Source organism: Belonocnema kinseyi, chromosome 4 (assembly GCF_010883055.1).
Source record: "Belonocnema kinseyi isolate 2016_QV_RU_SX_M_011 chromosome 4, B_treatae_v1, whole genome shotgun sequence".
NCBI lineage: Eukaryota > Metazoa > Arthropoda > Insecta > Hymenoptera > Cynipidae > Belonocnema > Belonocnema kinseyi.
In genome coordinates, this window is record NC_046660.1 from 20,158,827 (window position 1) to 20,185,850 (window position 27,024).

Below are 27,024 nucleotides of genomic sequence, written 5' to 3' on the forward strand. Positions count from 1 at the left end.
TTTTCAGTTGAGAATTCTTTCATTTTTCGAAAAATTCGTTTTGTAATTAAAAAATTAATTATATTTTTTATCATTATTTTCACTTAAAATTTCAACAACTAAGTGTTAAAGGTAAACAACTTTCTTTAAAATTAAAAAAAGTTTTATCTTAAAAATTCCACTTTTTGATTGAAAATTTTTGAGTTTTATTGAAAATTCGACTTTTTTGGGAGTAAATTCATATTTTTGTTTCGGAAATTCATCTTTTTTAGTAAAAAACTAAATTTTTTGGTCCAGAAATGTTAAGTTTGGTTAAAAGTTTGTTCTTTTTTTCTGTAGAAAATTAATCTTTTTGGTTCAAAATTTAACAACAAGGTTTGAAGTTAAATTAGCTTAAAAAAATGCATTTTCTGGTTGACAGTTAATAATTTTACGTGAAATATCATCTGTATGGCTGGAAATTGAGCTGTGTTGTTGAAATTTTTTCTTTTTGGTTCAAAAATTACTTTGGTAAGCGAAAATTTACCTATTCCATTTTTGGTTAAAAATGGTTCTTTTTCAACTAAAACAATAACTTTTTGTTAAAATTGAACTATTTTTGTTAAAAATTCGTATTTTTTTGTCATTGAAAATTAATCTAGTTTAGTTGAAAACTCAACTTTTTGGTTGAGTTTTCTTGTATTCTGTTGAAAATTGGTCTTCTTTGGTTTAAAATTAACTTTTGAATAAAATTTTCATTTTTTTTTTTACTTGAAGATTCAACTTTTTGCGTAGAAAATTCGCAATTTGGTCTTAAAAGTTAAATACTTTAGTAGAAAAATCAACTATTTGGTAGAAAATTAATTTTTTCTTTATCATTTAACATAATTTTTTATTATAATGTTTTTGTAATGTTCAAAGATTCCATTTTTGGTTAAAAATGTACCTTTCTTAGTTTGAAATTACTTTGAAAATCTCTTTTTTATTTGAAAGGTTGATAATGATTGGAAAAAGTTTCTCAAAAGTTTCTGTATGATTTTTATTGGCTTTTAGAAATATTAAATCTTTATGTTTCTTTTTAAAATTTTCAACGAAATTAAAAATGTTTAAAATTTATTTATATTATTGTAATTTATTGCAACAGATGCTTCAGAAATTTATCAAATGTTGAAAATCTTGATAAGGTCGCTGCAACTTTAGCTTTAGGTAAAAAATTAAGTGTTTCTTTAAATGTAAAGAAAATTTTTACTGACAGTTTGATTTTAAATATTGAGAATGTTACATGTTTTTATGATAGTAATACAAATTAAATTTTATTTTTTATTTTGTCGTTCGTATTATTTTGCAATCTTCTAATTGTTTTGGAATGATCTTCCGTTCTTCAAAAATTATTAATTCAATTGTTTAATTCAGGTAGAATTTATATTATTTTGTTAAATTATCATTTTCCTAAAAATAATTTATTTTATATTTTATTAGCTTCCTTGTAAAAAAGGAAGCATAAAATTATTGGTAAATTATGTAGCCATGAAGTTTATTCCAACCAGAGTCGGAATAAGATATTTTCTAATCTCTGCATTGTATAATGTAGATTGCGCGTTAATTAATTACTTACGAGCAAGTGTGTTGCCATGTATGGTCGAAATTCTCTCGACATTTCCCTTTTCTATTGCAGAGCAATTTACTTTTTCATCATTGAAAATCGATGAGCGAACAGCTTCGAATAATTTGGCACGCATGTGGAAAATCATAAGGGCAGCTACCGATGTCAGGCCTAACGAAATTATCGAACCAATCACGACCAGCGCTGCAATATCCATTGGCAAGGGAGACACTGATGTAGAACTTTCTGCGAAAATAAATTTTGTGCATTTTTAAGAGAATTTTAGTAGGAAAAATTCCATTTCTAGTAATGTGAAAATTCAAAAAAAGCCTAGGGCACTTAGTGAGAGGAAATAAAAAAAAATCCGCCCGATTTGCGGGCACATTCTCGAAGCGCGCTTCGCACGCGGCTCGCTTCGTACGCGGCTCGCTTAGCACGCGGCTCGCTTAGCACGCGGCTCGCTTAGCACGCGGCTCGCATCGCACGCTAGTTTGAGCGCGCCTAGGGCGCGCAACTGTTGGTTCTCGTGCTTCGTGCTCGATAATAGGTTACCTCGCGCTCCGCGCTCGATAATGTATTTACCTCGCGCTCCGCGCTCGGTCTTTGCATTACCTTCCACATTTGTGCACAGACCACAATGCGCAATTTTGTACATTCTATGTTAAAAACTATTATATCAAATTTCTATTACTTTTTTTTTTGTGTACCTTGGTCTGGTACTGCTTATTCTGATATTGCAAAATAATGATCATATTTTATTTTTTCTGATCCTACTTGGGCCCTGCTGTGGTTGTTTAATCATTTTCCCTTTTCTTAAGTGAAGCTGAACACTTTTTTTTTAATTTGTTATTAAAGAAGGTTTCAAAGTACCTGTGGCCTTGACGATTACATTCTCATTGCGATAATCGCGCTTCGCGCTTAACAGATTGGTTATACAGGCTCTAATTTTTTTAAAATTGGGCTAATCAAAAAATTCGGCTAGAATAGTTTTGAAATATATTTGGTATCTTATGAAAATTTCGAATGAAATTTTTGGATATCAAAAAATTAAATTTGTCTATTTTTTGAAAATTTTAAAAATTTGGAAAAATATATAACTTTTATAATTTTCATCAAAATTAAACATTTTATTTAGATAATTTGCAAGTCCTTAACCTATCTACAAGAAACTTTCAATAAAAATTTTATAATATTAAAAAAAAAAAATTTGAAAATGTTGAAAATGCTATAATTTTTTAAATTTTGGGCTAATCGAAAAAATCGGCGAGAATAGTTTTGAAATATATTTGGTATCTTGTGAAAACTTTGACTGAAATTTTTGGATATAAAAAAATTAAATTTTTCTATTTTTTGAAAATTTTAAAAATTTTGAAAAGTATATAACTTTTATAATTTTCATCAAAATTAAAAATTTTATTTATATAATTTGCAAGTCTTTTACCTATCTATAAGAAACTTTAACACAAATTTTTATAATATAATGAAAAAAAATTGAAAATTTTGAAAATGATATAATTTTTTAAATTTTGGGCTAATCGAAAAAATCGGCGAGAATATTTTTGAAATATATTTGGTATCCAGTGAATTACTAATTTTCATCAAAATAGACAATTTCATTCAGATAATTTGCAAGTCTTTCACCCGTCTATAAGAAACTTCCAAATTTTTTTTTAAAATTTAAGAAAAAAAATTTTGAAATTTTGAAAAGGCGCCCAATTTTTTAATTTTGGTACGAAATATCTGATTAACGAACTTAGCCTTCATTTTGGATAACTTCAGAAGTGTATCAAATGCGGACTCGATTGGACGAATCCTTCAAAAGTTAGCCGAAACGTAAAGATCCGTTAAAAACCAGAGATCGAAAATTTGGACGATTACATTACATTCTCAGAAATGAGAATGTAAAAACGAGGTTCAAAATAAGAGACCGTACTTGAATTACATAACGGATTATGAGTTCTATCAAAGACCCCTCTTTGAGCTGTGAAAAAACGTGAACAAATATTTCCCCCCTCTCTTAGAATTCACGGATTCCATGGAAGTCATGAGATTCACGGAATTCATAGAATTCATAGAATTAACAGAATTCAGGAAATTCGCAGAATTCGACAAGGAATTCAGGAGATTCATAGAATTCATTGAATTTCCGGAATTTACGGAATTTTTGTAATTTACGGAATTCTAAAAGTTAAAGAAATTTAAAGAATTCATTAAATTCGCGGAGTTCAACAAATTCATGGAATTCTCGAAAATTAAGGAATTCACGAAATTCCCCCAATTCACGGAATTCACGCAATTTATGATTTCAATAAATTCACGGACTCTAAAGTATTTATGGAAACCAAGAAATTCATCAAGCAGATGGAATTAATGGAAATCACGAAATTGATGAATTTCAAGGAATTGATAGACTTTTCGGAATTCAAGAAATTCACATAATTTAACTAATTCCTGAGTTGTAAGTAAACAGTGGAATTCATGGTATTCACGAAATTTAAAAAAATTAAAAAAATTAATGAGTTAATGAATTTCAATAAAATCACAGAATTCACTAAATGTATGGAATTCATGGAGTTTCACGAATTCCGTGAATTCCTTGAATCCCTGAAATTGTGTGATTTACAGGAATACCGTGAATTCCGGTTGTTACAAAAATTCCGAGATTTCTTTTATTTCTATGAATTCTGCAAATTCCGTTAATTTCTTGAATTCCGTGAATACCGAGAATTGCATAAATTCCGTGACTTGCTTGAATTCAATAAATTCAGTAATTACAGTCAGTCTCACGAATTCCTTTAATTCCCTGAATTTCATGAATTCCGTAAATTCCATCAATTCGATGAATTCTGTGAATTCATTGATTTCAGTGAATTTTTCGAATTCCTTCAGTTAAATGAATTCCATAAATTCCTTCAAATTAATGAATTTCGTGAATTCCTTCAATTCAATGAATTCCATGAATGCCTTCAATTAATTGAACTCCATGAATTCCGCGAATCTAATGAATTCCGGGTTTTACATGAATTTTTAGTATTTTTTCTTTCTCTGAATTCTGCGAATTCTGTTAATTTCTTGAATTATGTAAGTTCCGCGAATTGCATGAAAATTGCCGTTTTAAAATATAATGCTACTATATAATAAATATAATTATTATCTCTATAGATGACAAACAAGGAATATCATAAACCCTAAAATATTTTTTTTTTTATTACAATGAAATAAAAAACTCTTGAATGAGATATTTCTTTAATCAATTAGACTTTTTAGCGAAGGTATAATATTTTAATATTTGTAAAATCGCTCCTAAAAAAAGACGATTAACGAATATTTTTTATTTTTGCCAACACTCAAATTGATAGAAAATTTTGTTCGAAGTGCTATAATAAGTCCATGTTGAAATTAAATTCTGATAAATGGGAACAAGAAAATAAGTATTATTACCTTGTTTTTAAATTTATGTAGATATAATTTTCATAAGATTCTTGAGAAAATTTAAAAGATTTGTAAATATATCAGGCTTGTCAAAAAAGAATCTAGAAGATTTTGAAGAATTTTTTTATAATATAGAATTTCACAAAATATTATGACAAATTCGAGTCCTTTTAAAAGATGTTTAGAACTTTTAGAAGTTGAGAAGAAATCAAAAAATATTTCATACCTTTTAGAAAATATTTCGGAATTTTCAAATATTTGTAATCTATTTAAAACGTCTTAAATTCCTAAAAATATTTTTGACTGGCACGAATTTTTCTCTAAGTTTTCAAATATAATTTCAAATTAAAAAAATTAACTCACAATCTTCTAAATTTTACTAGCAATTTTATGAAAATCTGTTTGTTTTGTTCCAAAACCTTTTTCAATTTTCTCTTAAAGTTCATTTTTTCTAATGAAAAATTATTTAAAATTTTCACAGGAATATAAAAGAAATTATTATTTTTTAAATCTTGTCAGACCTTCTAAACCCTCTAATTTCTAAAAATTATTTAAATTTTTACTTTATTTTTTAATTTATTCTGCAAAATTAAAAAAATTGCCTTCAAATCTTTCCGATTCTTCTTTGACTATTTTTGTATTCTTCTGAAATATTTAAAAATAATCTCTTCAAATTAATTTTTCGAAATAAGAAATTCTTTTAATTTTTCTCACAAGCCTGAAAAAATGTTTTTTATTTTCGTGGAACTTTACAACATTTTTTAAAAAATCTTTAGATGTTTTAATTATTTTTGAATCATTTCATAACTCTTGAATATTTCTTAAACTTACTCAAATTTTTCATAAAATTATGTAATATGGCAAAATTTTTCTTTAAAATCTTTCACACTTTTCAAAGGTTTTAAAAAATAATTCAGAATGTTTAGTGATCTTTTTCGGGTTTCTCTTGATATTTTTCACAGAACAATCATTTAAATAATTTTTTAATAATGCAAACAAAGAAAAAATAGTTGGATTTTCATCCGAAAAAGATTCCAGTTGACTCTTCAAGATCAAAATATGAATTTTGTAACAAAAAATAAGTTTTTACGAAAAATTTGGATTTTTTTAGTCCAAAAAGACTAGTTTTTTCAATCAGAAATGATGTATGTTCAACAAAAAAAAAAGATGACTGTTCAATAAAATAGATTAATTCTCTATCAAATAGTTACATTTTTATCCAAGAAAGATAGAATTTCTCTTAAAACAGATATATTTTTAATCAGAATTGTTTTTTTTTTAAAGTAGAATTAACATCCAGTAAGGATGAATTTAAAAATTAAAAAGAAAAACTTTCAAACAAGAGTTGAATTTTCAATCGAACAGTTGTAATTTACTCAAAAAGATGAAGATTCTTCAAAAACAGATAAATTAAAAAAAAGTTAATCCAAAAAAGATTCCAGTTCACTTTTCAATACCAAAATATTAATTGTACTATAAGTTTATTTTCTGCTAAATAATCGAATTTTTAACCAAAAAGCATGACTTTTAAACAAGATTGTTTAATTTTCAACAAACCAGTTACATTTTTATCAAAGAAAGATGCAATATTTTTACTAAAAAATACAAATTTTCAAATCAAAAAGACAAAGTTTCAGAAAAAAAAGTTTTCCTTCAAAAAAGATTTTAGAAGATATTATCATCAAAAGAATATGAATTTTAAACAAGAAGTTAATGTTTTACGAAAAAAGTTGAATTTTTAAACCAAAAAGACAAATTTTAACAAAACAGTTGAATTTGCAACAAAAAAGGATGCCTTTCTGAAAAAATCCTTAATTTCTAACCAAATAATAAAATTACATTTAGGTTATTGCAAAGATTAAAGAAAAAGTAGATTTTTTCGTTTTTTTTTTGTTTATCTTCGTGAACAAATTTTTTCTATGATCATCATTTCCAGAATTTATGCACAGTGGTAGTTGAAATCCAAAAAGTGAGATTTTTAGGTGAATTGTTATAAACAAAGTAACTTAAGAAATAGTCTACACTATGGATTCTTTTTTTGAAAAGTAAATTTTTGCTTAAAAATTACTTCCTATAAAAGAAAAAATAATACACGGTCATAAAATGTTATCCGATATTTTTTATTAATTTTATAAACAACTTATTTAAACAAATGCCTAGTGTAAACATTTAAAGGCATAAAGAAATAGTTTTTTTCTTTTAATTTTCCTTTAATTATATTGTCGATGATGTTTATATTAGCGACATCATTTTAGGAAAATTAAAGAATAAAACTATTCTTTTCGACCTCTAAATGACCAAGTTTTCAAATTTATTAGATAATTTTGTTTATAAAATCAAGAAAAAATATCAGATGATAATTTTCCATCACTAAACATCATTGGCGACATCATTTAAGGAAAATTAGGTGGAAAAAAAAATTTCTCTCTGCCGACAAATGTCCACATTGACCATTTGTTTACATAATTTATTTATATAATCAATAAAAAATATCGGACGATTATTTTCCATCACTAAACATCACTGGCGACACAATGTTAGGAAAAATTAAGAAGAAAAAAAGATTTTTCTGTCTTTAAATGTCAACATTGGACATTTGTTTATACAATTCGTTTATAAAATTAATAAAAAATATCAACTGATAATTTTCTATCACTAAAATTACGGGCGACATAATTAAAAACAAAAAAATAAGAGAAACAAGATTTCTTTCTGCCTTTAAATGTCCACACTGGCCATTTGTTTATATTATTTGTTTACGCAATCAATGAAAAATATTGGATGATAATTTTTATCACTGAACATCACTAGCAACAACATTTCAGAAAATTAAGGAGAAAAAGAGATTTTTTCCGGCATTTAAATGTCCACACTGCGCTTTTATTTATATAAATTAATTATATAAATTGTTTCTAAAATCTATACAAAATTGTAGTTGATAATTTTTTATCATGTAACATTACTGGTGACATAGTTTGAGAAAAATGACTAGAAAAACTATTTCTTGTGGCCTTTAAATGTCCACAGTGGACATTTGTTTAAATAATTTGTTTATAAAATCTATAAAAATATAATGCTACTATTTCTATTTAAACCGAAGATATTTCAGTCTGAAGTTTGCTCGGGTCTACTGGACCCATTCCAGGCGATTAAAAACATATTTGTGTGTCTAAATTTATATATCGAAATAATATATATATATATATATATTTAAAACCTAAAAAGAAAACACGAATTCGTAAATCAGCTATTTTGGATGAAAATTTAAAAAGAGAGCGCATTTTCAAAATTTTTGAATCCACAGTTTTGTAAGATTTTAAAATTCTATTTGCGGTCATTCATAGTACCTACAAACTCCAACAATTTATCCTTATGTCTTTCTTCTACAAAAAGAAAATGGTAAGAGTTATAGCATTTTCAAAATTTTAAAAATTAAATTAAAAAACTACAATGAACATTTTAAGCCAAACGACGCATAATATTGAAAAAGGGCAGGAAAAAAAAACGTTGATTTTAAAAAGACCTACAAGATTATCATGACAATTTTTCAATTTGGTTAAAAAGTTGAAAACTTGATCGTACCAAAAATAATGAAAAATCAAAAAATTCCATTTTTTTGTCAAACAATGCAAGATAAGAAAAAAAATGATAAAGCTAAAATTAAGCGCATTAAAAAGATCTACAAATTTGTTTTGTATCACTTTTCTGTAGGACGCGTAGTTTTTGCTTTTAGTGTTAAAAAAGAACAATAAAAATAAACAGATTTTGGGCTAACGACACAAGCCACGAAAAAAAACTGAGACAAAACTTGTTTATCCAAAAAAGAGCTACAAATTTTCAATAATTATTTTTTATAGGATGCGTAGCTTCTGTTTAATGCATAAAAAAAATAAAAATAAAAAAGTTAATTTTTTGACAAACGACACCTGATATAAAAAAATAAATAGAAAAAAGTTACGCTTCCAAAAAATACCGAAAACTCCTTGAAATTTTTCATGGTTAATTTTTGATATGACACGTAGTCTTTGCTTTAGTCGCAAACAATAACATTAAAAAAAATTGCATTTTTTTGAAAAAAATGACACAAGGTACATTGCTTTGAAAAAGTTTTAGGCCACCTCTTTTTCATGACTGAATAAATTCTCTTAATTTTAATTATACCAGAGCTAGAAAAAGTTCTTTTTAAAAGGTTGATTGTTAAAAGGTAAATAAATATATATTTTTCGGAAATTAAATAGAAACTGCATGATTATATGTTTCATATATTTGACAAAAATATATTTGTTACCAAAAATAATATTACAATTTTTACAACTTTTTATTACAACTTCAAGTTCTTGAAATTCGAAAAGAAATTTTTTACAAAATTTATGCTCGTTAGCTGTTATGATACAATAAAAAATAGCTTCAAAATGAGCCCAAGAACATTTAAAAATTTTGATAATTTCGGAAATTATTGAAAATTTTAGAAAATATTGAAATTTATACTATTTTTGCAATATATACCCAAAAACTGGACAATTTGGCTTCACCCTGGCTTATTTTATACCGAATTTGGAAAACAATCAAACTTTTAAAGTTAAATTTTTTTAGCTCTGGTATAATTTAAATTAAGAGAATTTATTCAATCATAAAAAAGTAAATGGCTTAAAACTTTAGCACGGCAGTGTACGAACTAAAATTAACAGACAAAAGTTGTTCGCCTAGAAAGATCTATAAATTTATTGTTAATCATTTTTAGATAGGACGAGTAGATTTTCTTTCAATCGTAAACAAAAAGATTAAAAATATATATATATGGAAACAAGGAAATAAGAATTAGTAGGATTTAATTTTATGCATATTTTGAATGATAATGATGTAAATTTATTGAAATGATACATGTTTTAGCGCAGCTTCAAATATAATTGAAAGCAAAATAAAAAACAAATATTAAAATAATCGTGACAAATACAATTTTTGTGACATTTCGGACAAAATCGAGTGCGAAGCACGAGATACGTGATGAGAATGTGTTCGTGAATGCCGAAAGAGCTTTAACAAAAGAGAGTTCACAATAACAAAATTGCAGCTGTCGATCCGTTGACCTTTGATTTTAAAAAGTCTGTACACGAATGCGAGAGAAGTGCAAAGATCGATCCCGGAGTGCGAGAGTCATCAGTCGCGCGCCGCAGATGCGCGCAAACTCTCGACCTCAGCTCTTTTAACAAAAGAGAATTCACAATCACAAAATTATAGTGGCGGATTTTTGAGCCTTAATTTTAAAAGGTTTGCAAAAATATCGAGCGCAAAGCGCGAGAACCAACAGTGGCGCGCCCTAGGCGTGCTCATACGAGCCGCGCGCGCATCGGGTGATTAAAATGTGCCCGCACAGCGGGCAGATTTGTTTTAGTATGGAGATATCGATTTATACAAGTTAATAAGTTGATTGTATTTCCGCGTGATGATAATAATTTTGCAACCTAGAAATGGAAGTCGTGAATCAATCAATCCGCTCCCTTGATTCTTTGCGAACTACATTGAGCCAAAAGACCTCTAAAAGGGCATGGGAATGTAACATAGGTACGCTGTGCAACTTGTGCTTAAAGAAAACTGTAAAGTATATCCCGGGATGTATTGTGAAATGCACGACAGTAGAATGATTATGTGAGAAATATGTAGTGCAGGTGAAGCAAGATGGGATCACACACACACACACACACACACACACACACACACACACACACACACAAAGTAATAATTCGAACTAATACGAAATAATTTGATCAAAGAATGATAGCAAAAATTAATATTTGGAAAAGAATTTTTGCAAACATAACTCGAAAAATTTATTTTGTGTAACAGGATTGTACAAAAAGTTTTCAAACAGGAGAAGTATGTCTTCAAAAAACTGAGTTATCTGCTCATTGAGACAATGATACACTCTGAATTTCAATCAGTCAAAATTTGAATGATTTATTCAATTAAGCATGTTTTGACTGATAAATCAGTTATTTTGACTAAATTGTTTAAACCATTATTTTTGTTAAATTGAATTTATTATTATTTCACTCCTATTGAAAATTGGACAAAGATCCATAAATTTCAGAAAAAACAACATATTTCTGGAATTATTGAAGTATAATATTATTATTAATAATAATAATAATATAAATAGAATGTAATTATATATTCTTTTAAATACTTTGCAATATTTTAAATTCTATAAAATCTTTTGCAAAACTTTCAAATCTATTAAAATACCTTCTTGGGAGCATTGAAAATTCTTTAAATTTACTGAAATCATTGAAAATATTTTCGAATGCCTTAGGTACCCGATAAACTGAAAAAATGTTAAATGAGTTTTTGAGTAGCATTTATTTTAAATTTGGTGAAAAACCTTTATTTTAATGCATATTATTTTACAGAATTATAAAAAGAAATCAAAATACAGATCTTATTATACTCATATAAAGTCTTTATAACATCACAATGTTTTATAGTAAAATTACTGAATTTCAAACTTATGTAGTATAATTTTTGATAAAATTTATTGTCGATCAAGTATTGAAAAGCTTTTTCATTATTATTCCATTTTGAATTTTGTTAACGTGACAATATTCCAACTGTCCCTTTTTTATTTTGAAATTATTTAGCTATGAAAAGACATCAATTGAAAATTGGACTATTTTGAACAATTAAAATATGAAGTGACAAATGATTGAACGTTCAAATTCTAAATCAAAATTCTCAGCAATATTACAGCAGTTATTTTAAGTTAACATTTCGATATTTTAAATATTTATTTTCTCTGTTTAATTTATTAATAATATAAATGATTTAACTGTAATGGTTTTAAGGTGTTTCAATTTATCTTTTTTGTTCATAAACTTGAGATTTTTAGTAAAATATTGCTATAAAAATTTTCTTCGAAAATTCGACTAAGTATGTATTTACTTTCGCATAATTTGCCTCATAATGTATAGATTTAATAACTTTGGAATATTTTTTAGGTAATCTAAAGGCTCTAATTATTTTGGCTAAGATGCTGCCAACGACAAATTTCACGGAATAGGTACACAAAAGGATAAAACTTTAAAAACTGATTGCAGATTACAAATATTTAAGTTTAAAAAATGATTCAGTCAAAATTGACTGGCAATCAGTCATTTTCTACTGATTCAAATTTAGAGTGTATAACAAAGGGAAAGGGAGGGATAAAAAGAAGAGAGAAAAATTATCATCAATACCAAGACCATGAACCAAAGTTTAAAAACGTCAATTTTTTCATTAAATAAATTTAAAAAAATTATAAAATATGAACAGAATTGCACAAAAAGCTTTCAAACGAGAAAAGAATTTTTCCAAAAAGCAGTTCAATCAGAAAATAAGAGACAGTATAATGGTATAACAAACAATAGTCACAGCAGTATAGTAAAGGACAAAATTGTGAGAAAACGAAAAGAGACAATCATCAGAGCATTAGATCACAAGTGTAAAAATTTATAATTTTTAAATTAGCAAACTTTGAAATATTTTATGTTCTAAATATTTATAAAAAATATTTCTACAAAACATACGGTTTTGAGAATATATACTATACATTTATTTAAAAATATAACCACCTTTGACTACTTGACTTCTTGAACTTCTAAAAACACAATGTATTACATAAATAAATTTATAGAAACAGTATCATAAAAGCATATGTGGAAAGAAAAACAATTATTGTGCATAATTTTTAGAGGCGAACAAGAATTGAATTTCAAAGAAAAAAATCTAGGTTTCATAGGTATTATTTATAAACTACGTTACTGATTTTTCATTAATACCCCTCCCCCCTGTTGAAAACCTTTGATTTGCCCCCCCCCCACCAGGAAGTAACATAAACTTTAGATGAAACCCGATTGTACGTTTATACTGCTTTTTTTGTATTTTTATAAGATCCAAGTTGCCAAAATATCTATATTGCCTACGTGACCGTGTGGTGAATTAAAAGTTCGGTAATAAATCAACAATCCAAATAAAAAAGTAATTTTCAGAGTAAGTGTTGAAAAATGCCTAATGGAATTTTATGTCACAGTGAATCCGGCTATTATCAAATATTTAAACTACGAAAGTTAATTTTTTACAGAAAAATAGAATAGTTAAAGCGCTGGTATGAGTGCGTTCGTGTTGTGTGCATGTGCGCACAGAGTGCTGAGGTATAAATGGATTGTTTAGTGAGTGAATGTCATTTTGGAGAAAATAAAAGGTATGGAAATGGATATAAGGTAAAAAGAAGTATCTGCAATAAATAAGTGGGATTGAATAATATAAAATAAGAGTATAAATCAAGAAAATGAGAAATTTAGGTTAGTTTTGAAAACTGTCAGTTTTTTAGTAAAAGAGGATTACTGCGTAGGTGAAAATTCAGGAAGGGAGATAAATAAAGTTAAAGTGAATGGGGGAGCCAGAGTATACGAAAATTTTAAGAGCAATTATTTCCAAAAGAAAAAATTAAATCACACCCTCGAAGAGTATCAGTATAGAGTCGCCATCTGTGGAGCCCAGTAACGAATTGAATAGCGGATCAGGAGGATAAGTCAGAGATAGAGGAATGAGGGAATTTGAATGAGTTACTTGCTAATGATTCGGATAAAGATTTAAAGTTTTTCACGCCCAACAAGAAAACGAAATCGTTTTGGTAACAAAGAGGAGGAGAGGTAGACCGCTGAGAAAGGAACTCAGTTGGGATAACGTAAGTGATTTAAGAGTCAGAACGCTCAGTGAAAACGATTTAGAGCCGATATCGGTGTTGAAAAAAAGAAAAAGGGATCTTAATGAATGTTTAGATAAATTTTTAAGTATAAGGCCATTTATGAAAAACAAAAAAATGATAATAAAGGAAATTAGAACTTTGAGTGAGGAAATAAGAGAGATAAAAGAAGGGCAAAAGAGGATGGAGAGCATTGAGAAACAGACTGAATACAAACAAGGAATTAGGAGTATTTAGGAAAGAGTTAAAAGAAAGGGAGGAAAATGGGAAAAAGAGTTAACAGGGCTGAAGGGAAGGACAGGGAACCTAGCGAAAGAAGTGAATAAGCTGAGAGAAGAGAGAGAGAGAGAGAGATAAATAGGCGAAAAATTCAGGCACTAGAAAAACAATTGAAATAAGGGGAAGGGAGAAGGGACGAGAGGGACGAGAATAGATTGGAACAGGAGAATTTAAATGAAAGGGTAAAAGCAGATGAGTTAAGAACCAAGGTAGATTCGATAAAGAGAAAAGTTGAAGCGACACAAGGGGGAAATTTAGAAGGAATTGCAAAGAAAGTGAATGGGGCAAAAAAGGAGATAGAAAGAAGGGAGAGGTGGGAAAGAAGAAATAAGTTGACAATTGTAGGTATACGAACTACAGTAGGAAATGAAATGGCAGCGGTGTTGGAGGTACTCGAGAAAGATTTAGGGGTAAGTGGAAAGATAAACAAAGTCAGAAGACAGGGTACAACTGAAAAAGCAGTGATAGTAGTGGAAATGAAATCGGGGGAAGCAAAGCAGGATGTGATGAAACAAAATATATAAATAAGGTAAGAAAAAAGTGTATGTTAATCATGATCATACATTTAAAGAGAGATTCAGCGTAAAATAAGGGAAGTTGCAAAAGAAAGAAAAAAAGAAGGTAACACAGTTGGAGTAGGATACCAAAAAATGTGCGTAGAAGGGGAATCGTGCATTTGGAATGAGGACAGAGGAAGGTTAGAGAAGAAGGAACAAAATTTTTTAGAGAAGAAAATGAGGTGAGGAATAGAAGAGGTAAATATGAACGAAGGAGGAGAATTAACAGAAATGAGCAAAAATTCCAAGTAATAGAGGCAGAGGTTAAGTTGGTTTTTTGGAATGTTGCGGGAATTAAAAATAAGGACAGGGATTTTTTGAATTTTGTAGAAAAGTTCGATGTGGTTGGATTAACAGAAATTTGGATAGAGGAAAAAGAGTGGGGAATTATAAACATTAAATTGCCAATTAGCCACAGATGGGAATTACAAGGGGCCACTAGGGAAAAGGAAAAAGGTAGAGCAAGTGGAGGGACTTTGACGGGAGTCAGGAGCAATCTAAAAGAAAGGGAAGTTTTGAAAGGAGTCACGAGTGGCGCACAGAAAAAGGAATGTTAAAATAAAAGGAAAATGGCATAGAATTGTGACAATATACAATGGAAATGGAATGAAAGAGGTTAGGAAAAACATAGAAATGTTTCATAATGAAGGGGAAGAAAAAATACTAATAATAGGGGGGATTTTAATGCTAGAATAGGGAGGAAGGTAATATGTACTTAGATGGGGTGGTGGGGGAGAGAGACTCGAAAGACCAGTTAATAAATAGCGAGGGAAAGCAACTTCTAAGGATAATAGAAGACAAGAGGTGATACATAGTTAATGGCAATAAGAAAGGGGACGAAGAAGGGGAATTTACATATGTGATAAGTAACACGTCCACAGTTATACATTATGTTATTACTAATATAGAGGGATAGGAGCCTGTAAGACAAAGGAAAGTAAAAGCCAGGCTGGAATCAGATCACCATCCATTAGGAGTGTATCTGAAAAGCAGAATAAGGAAGTAATTAAGAAAGAATACGAAAGAATTAATCGAGAAAGAAGTGTAGACTGAAGAAACAAAGAGGAATTATATAGAAAAAATAGAAAAGTTAGAGTTTGATAAGAGAGTGTTGAGTGAAGTATGGGAGGAATTAAAAGAAAAGGTCAATAATACTAGAGTTACAAAGAAATTTAGGAATAGATCGGAAAAGGATAAAAATTGGACAAAAATTTGGTGGGACAAAGAATGTGAGAAAAAGAAAAAGAGGTTAAAAAAGAGTATAAACTTTGGGAGGAGGGGAGAAAGGAAAAGGGAAAATTACGTCACATCCAGGAAAGAGTATAGAAAGTTAAGTTAACAGAAAGAGGAAAATAAGAAAAAGGAATTAGAGGAGAAAATAAGTAAAATTAAAACAGAAAGGGAGGCATGGAAAATTATTTATGAAATGAGGAGGAAAAAAGGGGGAATAGGGAATAAGATTAGTATAGATGAAAAGGGGATGTATTTTGAAGAAATGTTTCAAGGCACGGGTGAAAAAAGGGCGGACAGTTGGACGACAAGTAATTTACATAGAAGATGAAAAGGAGTTGCAAGATGAAGAGATAGAAGTGCAGATTGAAAGATTAAAGAAGGGCAAAGCAGGGGGCAGTGGCGGGTTACGTTAAAGAGACTTGGATGTACAGTAACGGGAAAGCCAGAAGAAAGTTAAAAGAGGTAGGAAAAAGAGTATGGAAAGGTGAAGGATTTCCGAAAGAGTGGAGGAAGGGATTGATAACGCCAATTTTTAAGAAAGGAGAAAAGGAAAAACAGAAAACCACAGGGGAATAACATTAACATTAAGAAGTAGAAGCAATAAGAATACTACCAGAGAATCAGGCAGGTTTCCGAGAAGGTAGAAGCGTTTCCATCGGTAGATATGGAAAAGTTGTGGGAAGTAATGCAGAAGAGGAGAATAAACATAGGTCTGATAGAGAGAGAGTGAGGGAAATTGATAAAGAAACGAGAGATAAGGTAAAGGTAGGGAATAAAACGTCGGAAGAATTCTGGACGGAGGTAGGATTAAGACATGAATGTCCACTCAGTCCGCTTCTTTTTGCGGTATTCATAGCAGACATGGAGGAATATTTTAAGAATGGGTTAGAGGGAGGTTTAGTGGTAGGAGGGGACAGATTTTGCACTTTAGCATACGCGGCTAAAGTGGTAATAGTAGCTAAAGAAGAAAAGGTTTTGGCAAATATGATGAAAAGACTAGAGAAGTACTTAGAAGCAAAGACATTAGTTTTAAATGTAGCAAAGTCTAAGGTTTTGGATTTTGGAAGATAAGGTCGTAGGAAGAAGGGAAGAATGGCCTGGAAGTGGAGGGGAGAAGGTATTGAGGAAGTCTAGGAGTTTGCTTGTCTGGGATTTTTATTTAAGAAAAATGGGAAGGTAAAAGATTGAGTTAAAGAAAGTGTTAAAAGAGCAGATATAGTTATGAAGAAAGTATGGGACATAAAGGAAAACTTATTTAAAGAAAACTAGAAGAGAAGAATGAGAATGTTTGAGGCGCTTGTAGTGAGTGTTTTAATGTATGGAGTTGAAATATGGGAATGGAAGGAATATGAGAATGTGGAAAAATTGCATGAAAAGTACATTAGATGGACGCTAGGATTGGACAGGTGTACACCATAATATACAGTTCTGAAGGAAGTTAATAGGGAAAAAATCAAAGTAAGAACAGGTAATAGGGCTTGCAAATACGAAGAAAGACTGTTGGAGAGCAAGGGCGGAACTATAGTGAAAGCATGCTTGAAGGAAAGAGAAAATCGAAGAGGGGATGATTATGAAATGAAATAAAGAGAAAGGTACTTGAATAGGTTGTGCAAAGAAATGGGTAAAATAAATTTATGAAATGGGAATGAAAATACAACAAGAGTTGATAGAAAGAGATAAAGAAGTTTTTAAACAAGGAATAGGAATAAAATAAGACAAGTTAAATATAATGAGAAATATAAATGGATAAAAGTAGAGGGAATAGCAAAATATTTGGAGAGAAGAGGGGAAAGAGGATCGCAAAAAGTAATCGCGAGTGTAAGATGTGGTAATAAAGAAGAGTGGAATAAATACTGGTGTACACAGGAGGAAAGAAGGGGACAGTGGAGGTGGTGGAATGGTTGAGGAAGTTGGAAAGGAAGAAGAAGGAGAGGAGAGAGGAGAAAAATGAGGGAAAGGGTTAGAATAATTATCTTTAGAAAGTAAGAAAATGTAAATTTTGTTAAATGAGAATGTGAGAAGAGTTGGCAAGTGTAAAGATAAAAAGGACAAAAGGCAATGGCTAGAGAATAAAGATTAATTGTGATGGAATAAGGCGTAGTTACAATAAGATAAGGCGAATTTGCGATCATGTAAGGCGGATCGATTAAATTATAAGTTATGTTAAGTTTGTAAATATTGTAAATATGCAACCATGATGTAGCAGACTTGTCTGTGTATTTTCTACCAAATAGTTGATTTTTTAAACAAAATTGTTGAATTTTCAAGACAAAATGATGAAATGTCTATACAAACAGTTCAATTATCACCTCAAAAATATGAAATTTTGATAAAAAAGTTTATTTTATATCAAAAAAGACGAATTTTCAAACAAATACAACTCTTAACCCACAAAATGAATTTTCAACTAACATAAATTTATTTTTAACAAAAATAGCGTATATTAACGAAATAGATAAATTTGAACAAAAAGTGGAATTTTAACATAAAAAGGAACCATTTTTAACTAAAAATGAAATAGGTAAATTCGTAATTATAGGTAAATTCGTAATTACCGAAGTAATGTTTAAAATAAAAAAAAAGAAGTTTTCAACAAACCAGTTCAATTTCCAACCAAAGAGATAAATTTTTAACTAAAATTTTGAATTATCAACCAAACAATGCACTCTTAAAAAAGCAGTTTAACTATAAAACCTAGCTGTTAAATAATTAACCAAAAAGATTGATTTTCAAACCAAAAGATTAATTTTTTTAGCAAAAAAAAAATAGGTAACAAGATTCAAAAATTCTCAAACAGATAGGTTAATTTTCAAAAAAAGAAAAAAGATGTTTGTTTTATTTCTAAGACGATGGTTTAACTTTAAAACATTTTTTTTAATTTTTAACCAAAACGATGAATTTTTAAACAAAAAAAAAAATAATTTTCTACCGAAAAAAACGAATTTTTAACATAATTCAAGAATTCTCAACCAAAAAGTTGAATTTTCAACTATAAAAGATCAATTTTCGAACAAAAAGATTAATTAACCACCAAGAAAGAAAAATTTTTAATAAAATTTAAGAATTAATAAAAAAAATGAATTTTGAAATCAAAATATAAATTTAATACTGAAAAAAAAAACGAATTTCCGACCAAATACAAGAATTATCAACAAAAAAGTTGAATTTTTAACTACAAAAGATACATTTTTGAACAAGAAGATTAATTTACTACCAAGAAAGACAAGCTTTCTATAAAATTTAAGAATTCTCAAACAAAAAATTAATTTTTAAATGAAAATATTAATTTACTACCAGAAAAATAAAATTTTTACAAAATCCCAAAGTTCTCAGTCAAAAAATTGAGTTTTTAACTATAAAAGGTGAATTTTTTAACAAAAAGATTTAATTTACTACCAAGAAAGAAAAATTTTCTATAAAATTGAAGAATTCATAAACAAAAAATGAATTTTTAAACAAAAAGATTAATTTTCTACTAAAGGAATCGAATTTTCAATAAAAATCCAGAATTCACAGCAAAAAAGTAAAATTTTTAACTAAAAGAGATGAATTTTTGAAAAAAAGAAAATTAATTTACTACCAAAAAAGACAAATTACCAATAAAATTGAAGAATACTCAATCATAAAATGCATTTTCAAGAAAGTAGTTCAAATATAATACCTAGCTGTTAAATTTTTAACCAAAAAGATGAAGTTTTAAACAAAAATATTAATTTTATATCGAAAATAACAACAAATTTTCAATAAAATTCAAGAATTATCTACCAAAAAGTTAAATTTTTAAATAAAAAAGATGAATTTTTAACAAAAAGATTAATTTACTACTAAAAAAGACGAAGTTTTAAAAAAATGTAAGATTGTTCAAACAAAAAGTTAAATTGAAAAAAAAGAAAGAAACATTTTTATTTAATTTCTAAGGCAATAGTTTAATTTTAAATCCAAGTTTTTACATTTTCCGTCAAAAAGATTAATTTTCTGCCGAAAAAAATAAACAAATTTCTAACAAAATTCGAGAGTTCTCTACCAAAAGGTTGATTTTTCAACTAAAAAAGATGAACATTCAAACAAAAAGATTAATTTATTACCAAAAAAAATGAATTTTTAATAGAATAATAAACAATATAACAGTATAAAAAAGGATAAATCAATATTTTGGTACGTACCAGGATATCATGATAGGACTTTTTCATACTGAAATAATTTTAATCGTAAAAATGTAATTTCTCTGTTAAACTTCTAAAGATGCATAAAGTTACGCAACAGAAGTCGATTTTAATTAATTATATCCCTATGAAAAATTTTAGGTTTGTGCGTAAATTATTAAAATTCTTCATTTCTAAAAAGTTTGTTTTGTTAAAAAGAAGGTTTGAATTTGTAACATTTTTGGATGTAATTTTAAAACATCGATTGTCTCAAAAATTTCTGAAAATTTAACAATTTTCTTAAGAAGACAGCCTTTTTGGTTGAAAAGTCAAGTGTTCAATTAAAAAGTCGTCTTTTTCGTTTAAAAGATCAGCTCTTTTCGTAGAACATTAGGCTTTTGTTTGGAATTCGTATTTTTTGCTTTGGAATCAATTGAAACCTTTTTTGGATACAAACTATTTTTTCTATAAATTTATCTTTTTTATCTAAAAGTTCATCTTTATCGGTATAAATGTTGCATCTTTCTAGGAAGAAATACAACTTTTTTGTTTAGAATTAAACTATTTTCTGTAAAATTTACTTTCAGTTTTACTTCCTATTTTTGACTTAAATTATCAATCAAAATATTTTTGGATGAAAATTGAACTGTTTTTTTTTGAAAATTTGTTTTCTTGATTTAAAAATTTACCTGTTTTATTAGAATCTTAATTTTTCTGAAACAAAAATAAAACTGTTAGATTGAACTTATGTTGAAAAAAAATTTATAGTATGGTATTGAAAAATAAATTGAAATCATTTTTGGATGAAGGTTCAACATTTAAAAAAATTGTCGTTTTTTATGGTACAAATTGTAAAAATTCCATCTTTTTTAGATAAAAATACAACTATTTGGTAGAGAATTCAATTATTTTCTTAATTATTTATCGTCTTTGGTTATAAAAATCATCTTTGTGGATTGAAAATTCAATTTTTTTCGTATAAACTTATTTTTTGTTTCAAAATTCAGATTTTGATCGTGATAACTCAACTGAAATATTATTCAACAGAAAACTCAATTTTTTTCAAATTTATCTTTTTTACTTAAAAATTCTTCGGTTTTAGTAGAAATATAATTTTTTTTATGAAAATGCAACTTTTTGGTAAAAAATTATTCTTCTTTGCTTGAGTATGCAACTATTTTGTTTGAAAGATTTGGTTGAATCACTTTATTGATAAATCATTTTTTCTGGAGAGTTTTTTATCTTTAGTTAAAAATTCATCTTTTTGCTTGAAAGTTGATTATCCCTTTTTAGTAAAAAAATAATATTTTTGTTTGAAATTTCATGTTTGCTGGGTAAAAATACATGAGTTTCGTTTTAAAATTCTTTTTTTTTTGGTAAAAATTCATTTTTTCTGTTTAAAATATAAACTATGATATTTCTTTTACACTTATCCATTTAGATTGAAAATTCTACTATTGTTTTTAAATCTTAATTATTTTGTTGAAAATTCAAATCTTTTGTTAAAAAGTCCTATATTATAGAAGAAAAGACATTTTTTTATTTAAAACACATTAATAAATTGGAAAATTTTAAATTTGTACTTGCTATACTGTTTTATTCCGTTTATATAAGACTCTATGTTAAAAATATTACATGATTAAAATGTTGGTATTTAAATATAAACCACAGATTAAATTAAAAACGATAATTGTGATTAAATCAATAATAATTTTAGAGGTGATCAAAAATTTAATTTCAAAGAATAGCAGCAAGGTTTCATGTCTCTGTTTCGTAAATTTAGAAAGAAAAAAAATAATAATTGTACAAAAAGCCTTTAAATGAGAGTAGAATTTTTCGAAAAAATTAGTGTAGTCAATTCATTATAGATAGTATAACAAACAACAGTGAAAACAGTATTACAATCAACAAAAAAGAGAGAAAAGGGATAGGAACAATCATCAGAACATCACATCACACGTGTAAAAATTTATAATTTTTAAATCAGCAGAGTTTGAAATATTGTAAATTCTAAATATTTATAAATATTATCTTCACGAAAAAGACAGGTTTGAGAAATTATCCATATTTTTGATAATATATCTTCCTTTGAGTATCACTTTTAATACATATTAATGGGTATTGCTTTCTTACATTGAAAGTCTTTTATTAATGTTTATTAGTCTCTATTTCTAAAAAATTCGTTTTTTCGAAAGAAAGGTTTTTAATTTATAGAAATTTGTTGTGTAATTTGGAGATAACTATTGTCTCTTGAAATTTTGAAAACACAATGTATCACAGAAATCAATTTTAATAAACAGTATCGTAAAAACCATATGTGAAAGGAAAAATGATCATTGTGATTAGATCAATATTAATTTTAGAAGTAATCAAGAATTGAATTTCGAAGAACAGGAGCAAGGTTCCATGTCTCTGTTTTGTAAATTTATACAAAAATAAATAAAAACATCAAAAGAATTGCAGAAAAAGCTTTTGAACGAGAGAAGAAATTTTCCAAAAAATGAGAGTAATCAATTCAATAGAGATAGCATAACAAACAACAGGGACAACAGTATAACAAAAGACAAAAGTAGGAGAAAAGTGAAAGAGACAATAATCAGAACATTAAATTACACGTGTAAAAATTTATAATTTTGAAATTATCAGACTTTAAAATATTGTAAATACTAAATATTTATAAAAACTATCTTCACGAAAAAGACAGATTTGAAAATATATCCATATTTCTGATAATATATCTTCCTTTGAGTACCACTTTTAATACGTGTTAATGGGTATTGCTTTCTTGCATTGGAAGTCTTTTATTAATGTTACTTAGTCTCTATTTTTTAAAAATTTGTTTTTTCGAATGAAAGGTTTTTAATTAATAGAAATTTGTTATGTAATTTGGAGATAACTATTGTCTCTTGAAATTTTGAAAACACAATGTATTACAGAAATCAATTTTAATAAACAGTATTTCAATCAGAAAATTAGGGATAGTATGATAGTATAACAAACAACAGTCACAGCAGTATAACAAAAGACAAAAATGAGAGAAAAAAGAAAGGAACAATCATCAGAACATTATATCACACGTGCAAAAATGTATAATTTTTAAATTAGCAGATTTTGAAATATTGTATGTTCTAAATATTTTTAAAAATTATCTTTTCAAAAAAGGCGGTTCTGAGATTTCGATTTGTAATTTACAGATATCAATTGTCGTTTAAAATTCTGAAAATACAATGTATCAAAGAAATCAGTTTTAAGAAACAATATCATAAAAGCCATAAAGGAAAGGAAAAAAGTATTGTGCATCAATAAATAATTTGTAGAGTTGGTCATGAAGCTAGTTTTGAAGAACGTTAGCTTGATGTCTCTGTTTTGTTCTTGATGAACTTTACAAACAATAAATAATTATTAAACTTTCCAAAATGAAACTTACCTCTTCGAACGTTTTTAACATAATCCGTTTTAGGAGACATCACAACTTGAGGATCAATCCCAAATTCATCAGTGGATCCAAAACCAGGTTTTCCAGAATCAAAGTTCTGGTTTCCAGTTTGATCTTCAAAAATGTGTACTTGGCCAGTATTGGTTGTTGATATTGGATTTTTCCTTGGCATAATTTCAGTTGAAACTGGAACCTGAAGAGTTTGGTAGGTAGTTGATCCTCGAGATCGAGTTTCTTCATAAGAGTACTTCTTTGTTGATGATTGTATGTGCATCGTGGCTTGGGTTTCGCTACTTTTCAAAGAAGCCTTAAGTGAATCATCTGACAACCAAAAATAATTTCCATTTATCATTTTGGTGAAATGGTTCTTGTAGTATTTTTAAATAATAAATAAATTAAAGATTACTTTCTGTTTCCTCTGTGGTCCTAGAAATCCTGATGATTTGCAAATCATCCAGATTGGAATCATCAAAGTCATCTGGGTTTGTTACGTCAATAAAGTCAGTATTGTTTTCCTGTTCAGAATAGAGAGGGGAGGAAATGTCGGTTGTTGCACCGGAAGAAGGGGTGAGTTCACTAAGTGTCCAATCTTTAACAGTTGGTACTGGATCGAACGATACTTCAAGGTCAAAGCACTCTCCGGTTTCGTGATGGCAGCCTGAGAGCTGATCGCTACAAGAGCATGTGAAACCACAGTAGAGGCCCCATCGACCAGGAGGGCACTTCTCTTCACATCTTTAGCAAATAGTTAATTTCGAATTAGTAATTTATATGAAAATTACGAAAAAAATTATTTAATAGGGCGTCATCCGTAAATTAAGTAAGAGCTTTTTTGGGAAAGGATTTCGAATAAAATGTTAGAATCTGTTAAATTCGATGAAACTTAAATTGGATGAAACTTAATTCTTTTTGGTTGAAAAGTCTGCTATTATATTTCTCGCTAAGAAATACTTTCTTTTGACTGAAAATTCCATCATTTAATTTAAAATTTAATTATTTTTATGAAAATTTTATTTTTGATAAAAATCCTACTTTCGTTAAAAATTAATTTTTCTTGGTTGGAAATACACTTTTTTTGGGAAAATTAAACTATCTTCTGAAAAATTAATCTTTCATGGGTTGATAATTCAACTAATTGGTTTTAAAATTGAACTGTTTTCGGTTCAAGTTTAATTTTTTTTTTAAATTCAACTGTTTTGTAGAAAGTTCGTTTTTTGCTAAGAATTACTTTTTTAAAATAAATATTCAACTATTGCCTCTTTGGTTAGAAATTGATATTTATTATATTAAAAAATCAACGCTTTGCTTGAAAAATGACAGAATTTGTGGAAAATTCGTCTTTGTTTATAGATAATTAATCATTTTTATTTAAACTTCAAATATTTATTTCAAAGTTGATATAATTTATCGAGAATTATTATTTTCTGTAGAAAAATACTTTTTCCTTAAAAATTATTTTTTCTAATACAAATTTAACTCTTGCACTGCTTGGTTACACTTGTTTGAAAAATTATTAATTTTGTTAGCGATTAATTTTATTTAATAGAAAATCAATCTTCTCAGGTCTAAATTCAACTATATGGTTCAAATTTAATGTATTTTGTTAAGAATTCATCTTTTTGTTAAAAAATTAATCTTCTTGAATAAAAATTTATCTTTTATGGTCAAAAAATAAACTTTTTGGTATAAAATTAAACAGTTTTTGATTTACAATAAAAAAATTTAAGTTCCAATATTATTTATTATCTTGCCTTTTGGTTAAAATTGATATTTTTTAGTTCAAACAATCAAATAGTTGGTTGAAAATTTATCTAGTTTGTTGGACATTCGTCTTCCTCATATAAAATTAATCTTCTTGTTCGAAAGATCACCTTTCTGGTTGAAAATGTTACTATTTGATTGAAAATTAATATATTCTTTTTTAATTTCGTATTTACTGTTTGTGAAAAATAATTTTGTTGTTAAGAATACAACTGCTTCGTTGAGAATTGTATTGTTTTTCATTTACAATAATTATATATTTTTTAGTCTAAATATTAATTTTTTCTTCGTTGCAAATTCATCTATCTTGTGAAAAATTCGTTTTTTATGTTAAAATTAATTTGTTTGCTTGAAAATGAACTTTTTTGTTAAAAATTTAACTGTTTTATAGGGAGCTCATCTTGCTCGTTGAAAAACTAAATAATACAAAGAAAAATTAAAGTATTTCATACAAAAATTCAAATGTTTTGTAGGCAATTTGTATTCTTTTGGCTGCAAATTAATTTTTCAAATAAAAATCTGATTATTGCCTTTTTGGTTGAAAATTAATATTTTTGGTAGAAAATTTAACTATTTGGTTGGAGGCTGATGTATTTTGTTAACAATTCGTCTTTTTTGTTGTAGAATAAGAATATTTTTTATTAAAAATGGAAGTCTTTGTTTGAAAATTAAACTGTTTTTGAAATGTTTTTTATAATAAAATTTCGTTTTTTAAATTGAAGATTTTAAAAATTTAGTAAAAAATGCAACTGTTTTGTAAAATTACTTATCTGGTTGGCTGGAAAATTGAATAATTTAATAGAAAATTCAACTATTCCGTATAAAATAAAAAAATCAAAGTTGATGTACTTTGTTGAAAAATCATATTTTTGTTGAAAACGAAACTAGTTTTAATTTACAATAAAAATATCTTAAGCTTAAATATTAATTTTTATATTTTTTATTGAAAATTGATCTTCTTATGTTGAAAATATTCTCTTAGCTGAAAAATTCAATAATTTAGTAAAAAATTCAACAATTCTGTACAAAATTCCTTTCTTGTCTAAAAATTATATTTTTTTAAATAAAAATTTAACTATTGCCGTTTTGGTTACAAATCGATATTATTTATTAAAAAAATATATGGTTGAAAAATAATGTATTTCGCGCTCAAAGCGTAAAAATTTCGGACAACGTCATATGACTTAACAAAAATTCAAGTTAAATTCAAAAGTATTTCAATGAATTAGAAAAACTTTCAGAAATAAAAAAATTGAATTGAGATCCGTAAAATTGGAATGAATTTAGAGTAATTCCAGGTGAACTAGAGGAATTCAATGCAATAAATAAAAATTCAAGATGAATTTAAAAAATTCAAATTAATTGAGAACAACTAAAAAAGATAAAAACACTTTATGAAATTTAGGAATTTTAAAATGAGCTTAGAAAAATTCAAGAGAATTGAAAAGAATTTGATGAAATTAAAAAAATTCAAGAGAATTACAAAAAATTTTAAAAAAATTAGGGTAGTAATAAGAACTCAGGGTGAATTCTAACAAATAAATTCAAATCTCTTCAAATCTTTAAAAGCCTAATAATTTATAACAAATAAAGTTACTATAGACTACAAACAATTAAATAGAATTCAAATAAATTGGAAATAATTTATAAAATTGAAAAACTGCCATTTGTTTCGTTAAAATTGAAGTGAATTTCGAAAAATGTAAGGAAAAAGAGAAGAATTCGATTAAATTTATACAAAAAACTGAATTTAAAAAACAAAACGTGCGTTCAAAACAATTCAAAAATATATAAAAATGCATTCAATTAAAAGTTTCTAAAATCCCTTTAAACTATTTAAATAAATAAAAAATTTCTGGAAATCTTTTAAAATACCCAAAAATATT

The 27,024-nt window shown here is 27.2% G+C and overlaps 1 protein-coding gene across 1 annotated transcript in view; it reads right to left on the reverse strand.

Annotated features, from left to right (window-relative positions):
- LOC117171670 overlaps positions 1 to 27,024 on the reverse strand; it is a 105,833-nt gene that overhangs the window by 6,925 nt on the left and 71,884 nt on the right. The window contains exons 7-9 of the mRNA XM_033359181.1: positions 23,784 to 24,112; positions 23,369 to 23,698; positions 1,574 to 1,807 (exon numbers count right to left, since the gene is read on the reverse strand). Coding sequence (XP_033215072.1) covers positions 1,574 to 1,807; positions 23,369 to 23,698; positions 23,784 to 24,112 — 893 coding nt within the window. The remainder of the gene's footprint in view (positions 1 to 1,573; positions 1,808 to 23,368; positions 23,699 to 23,783; positions 24,113 to 27,024) is intronic.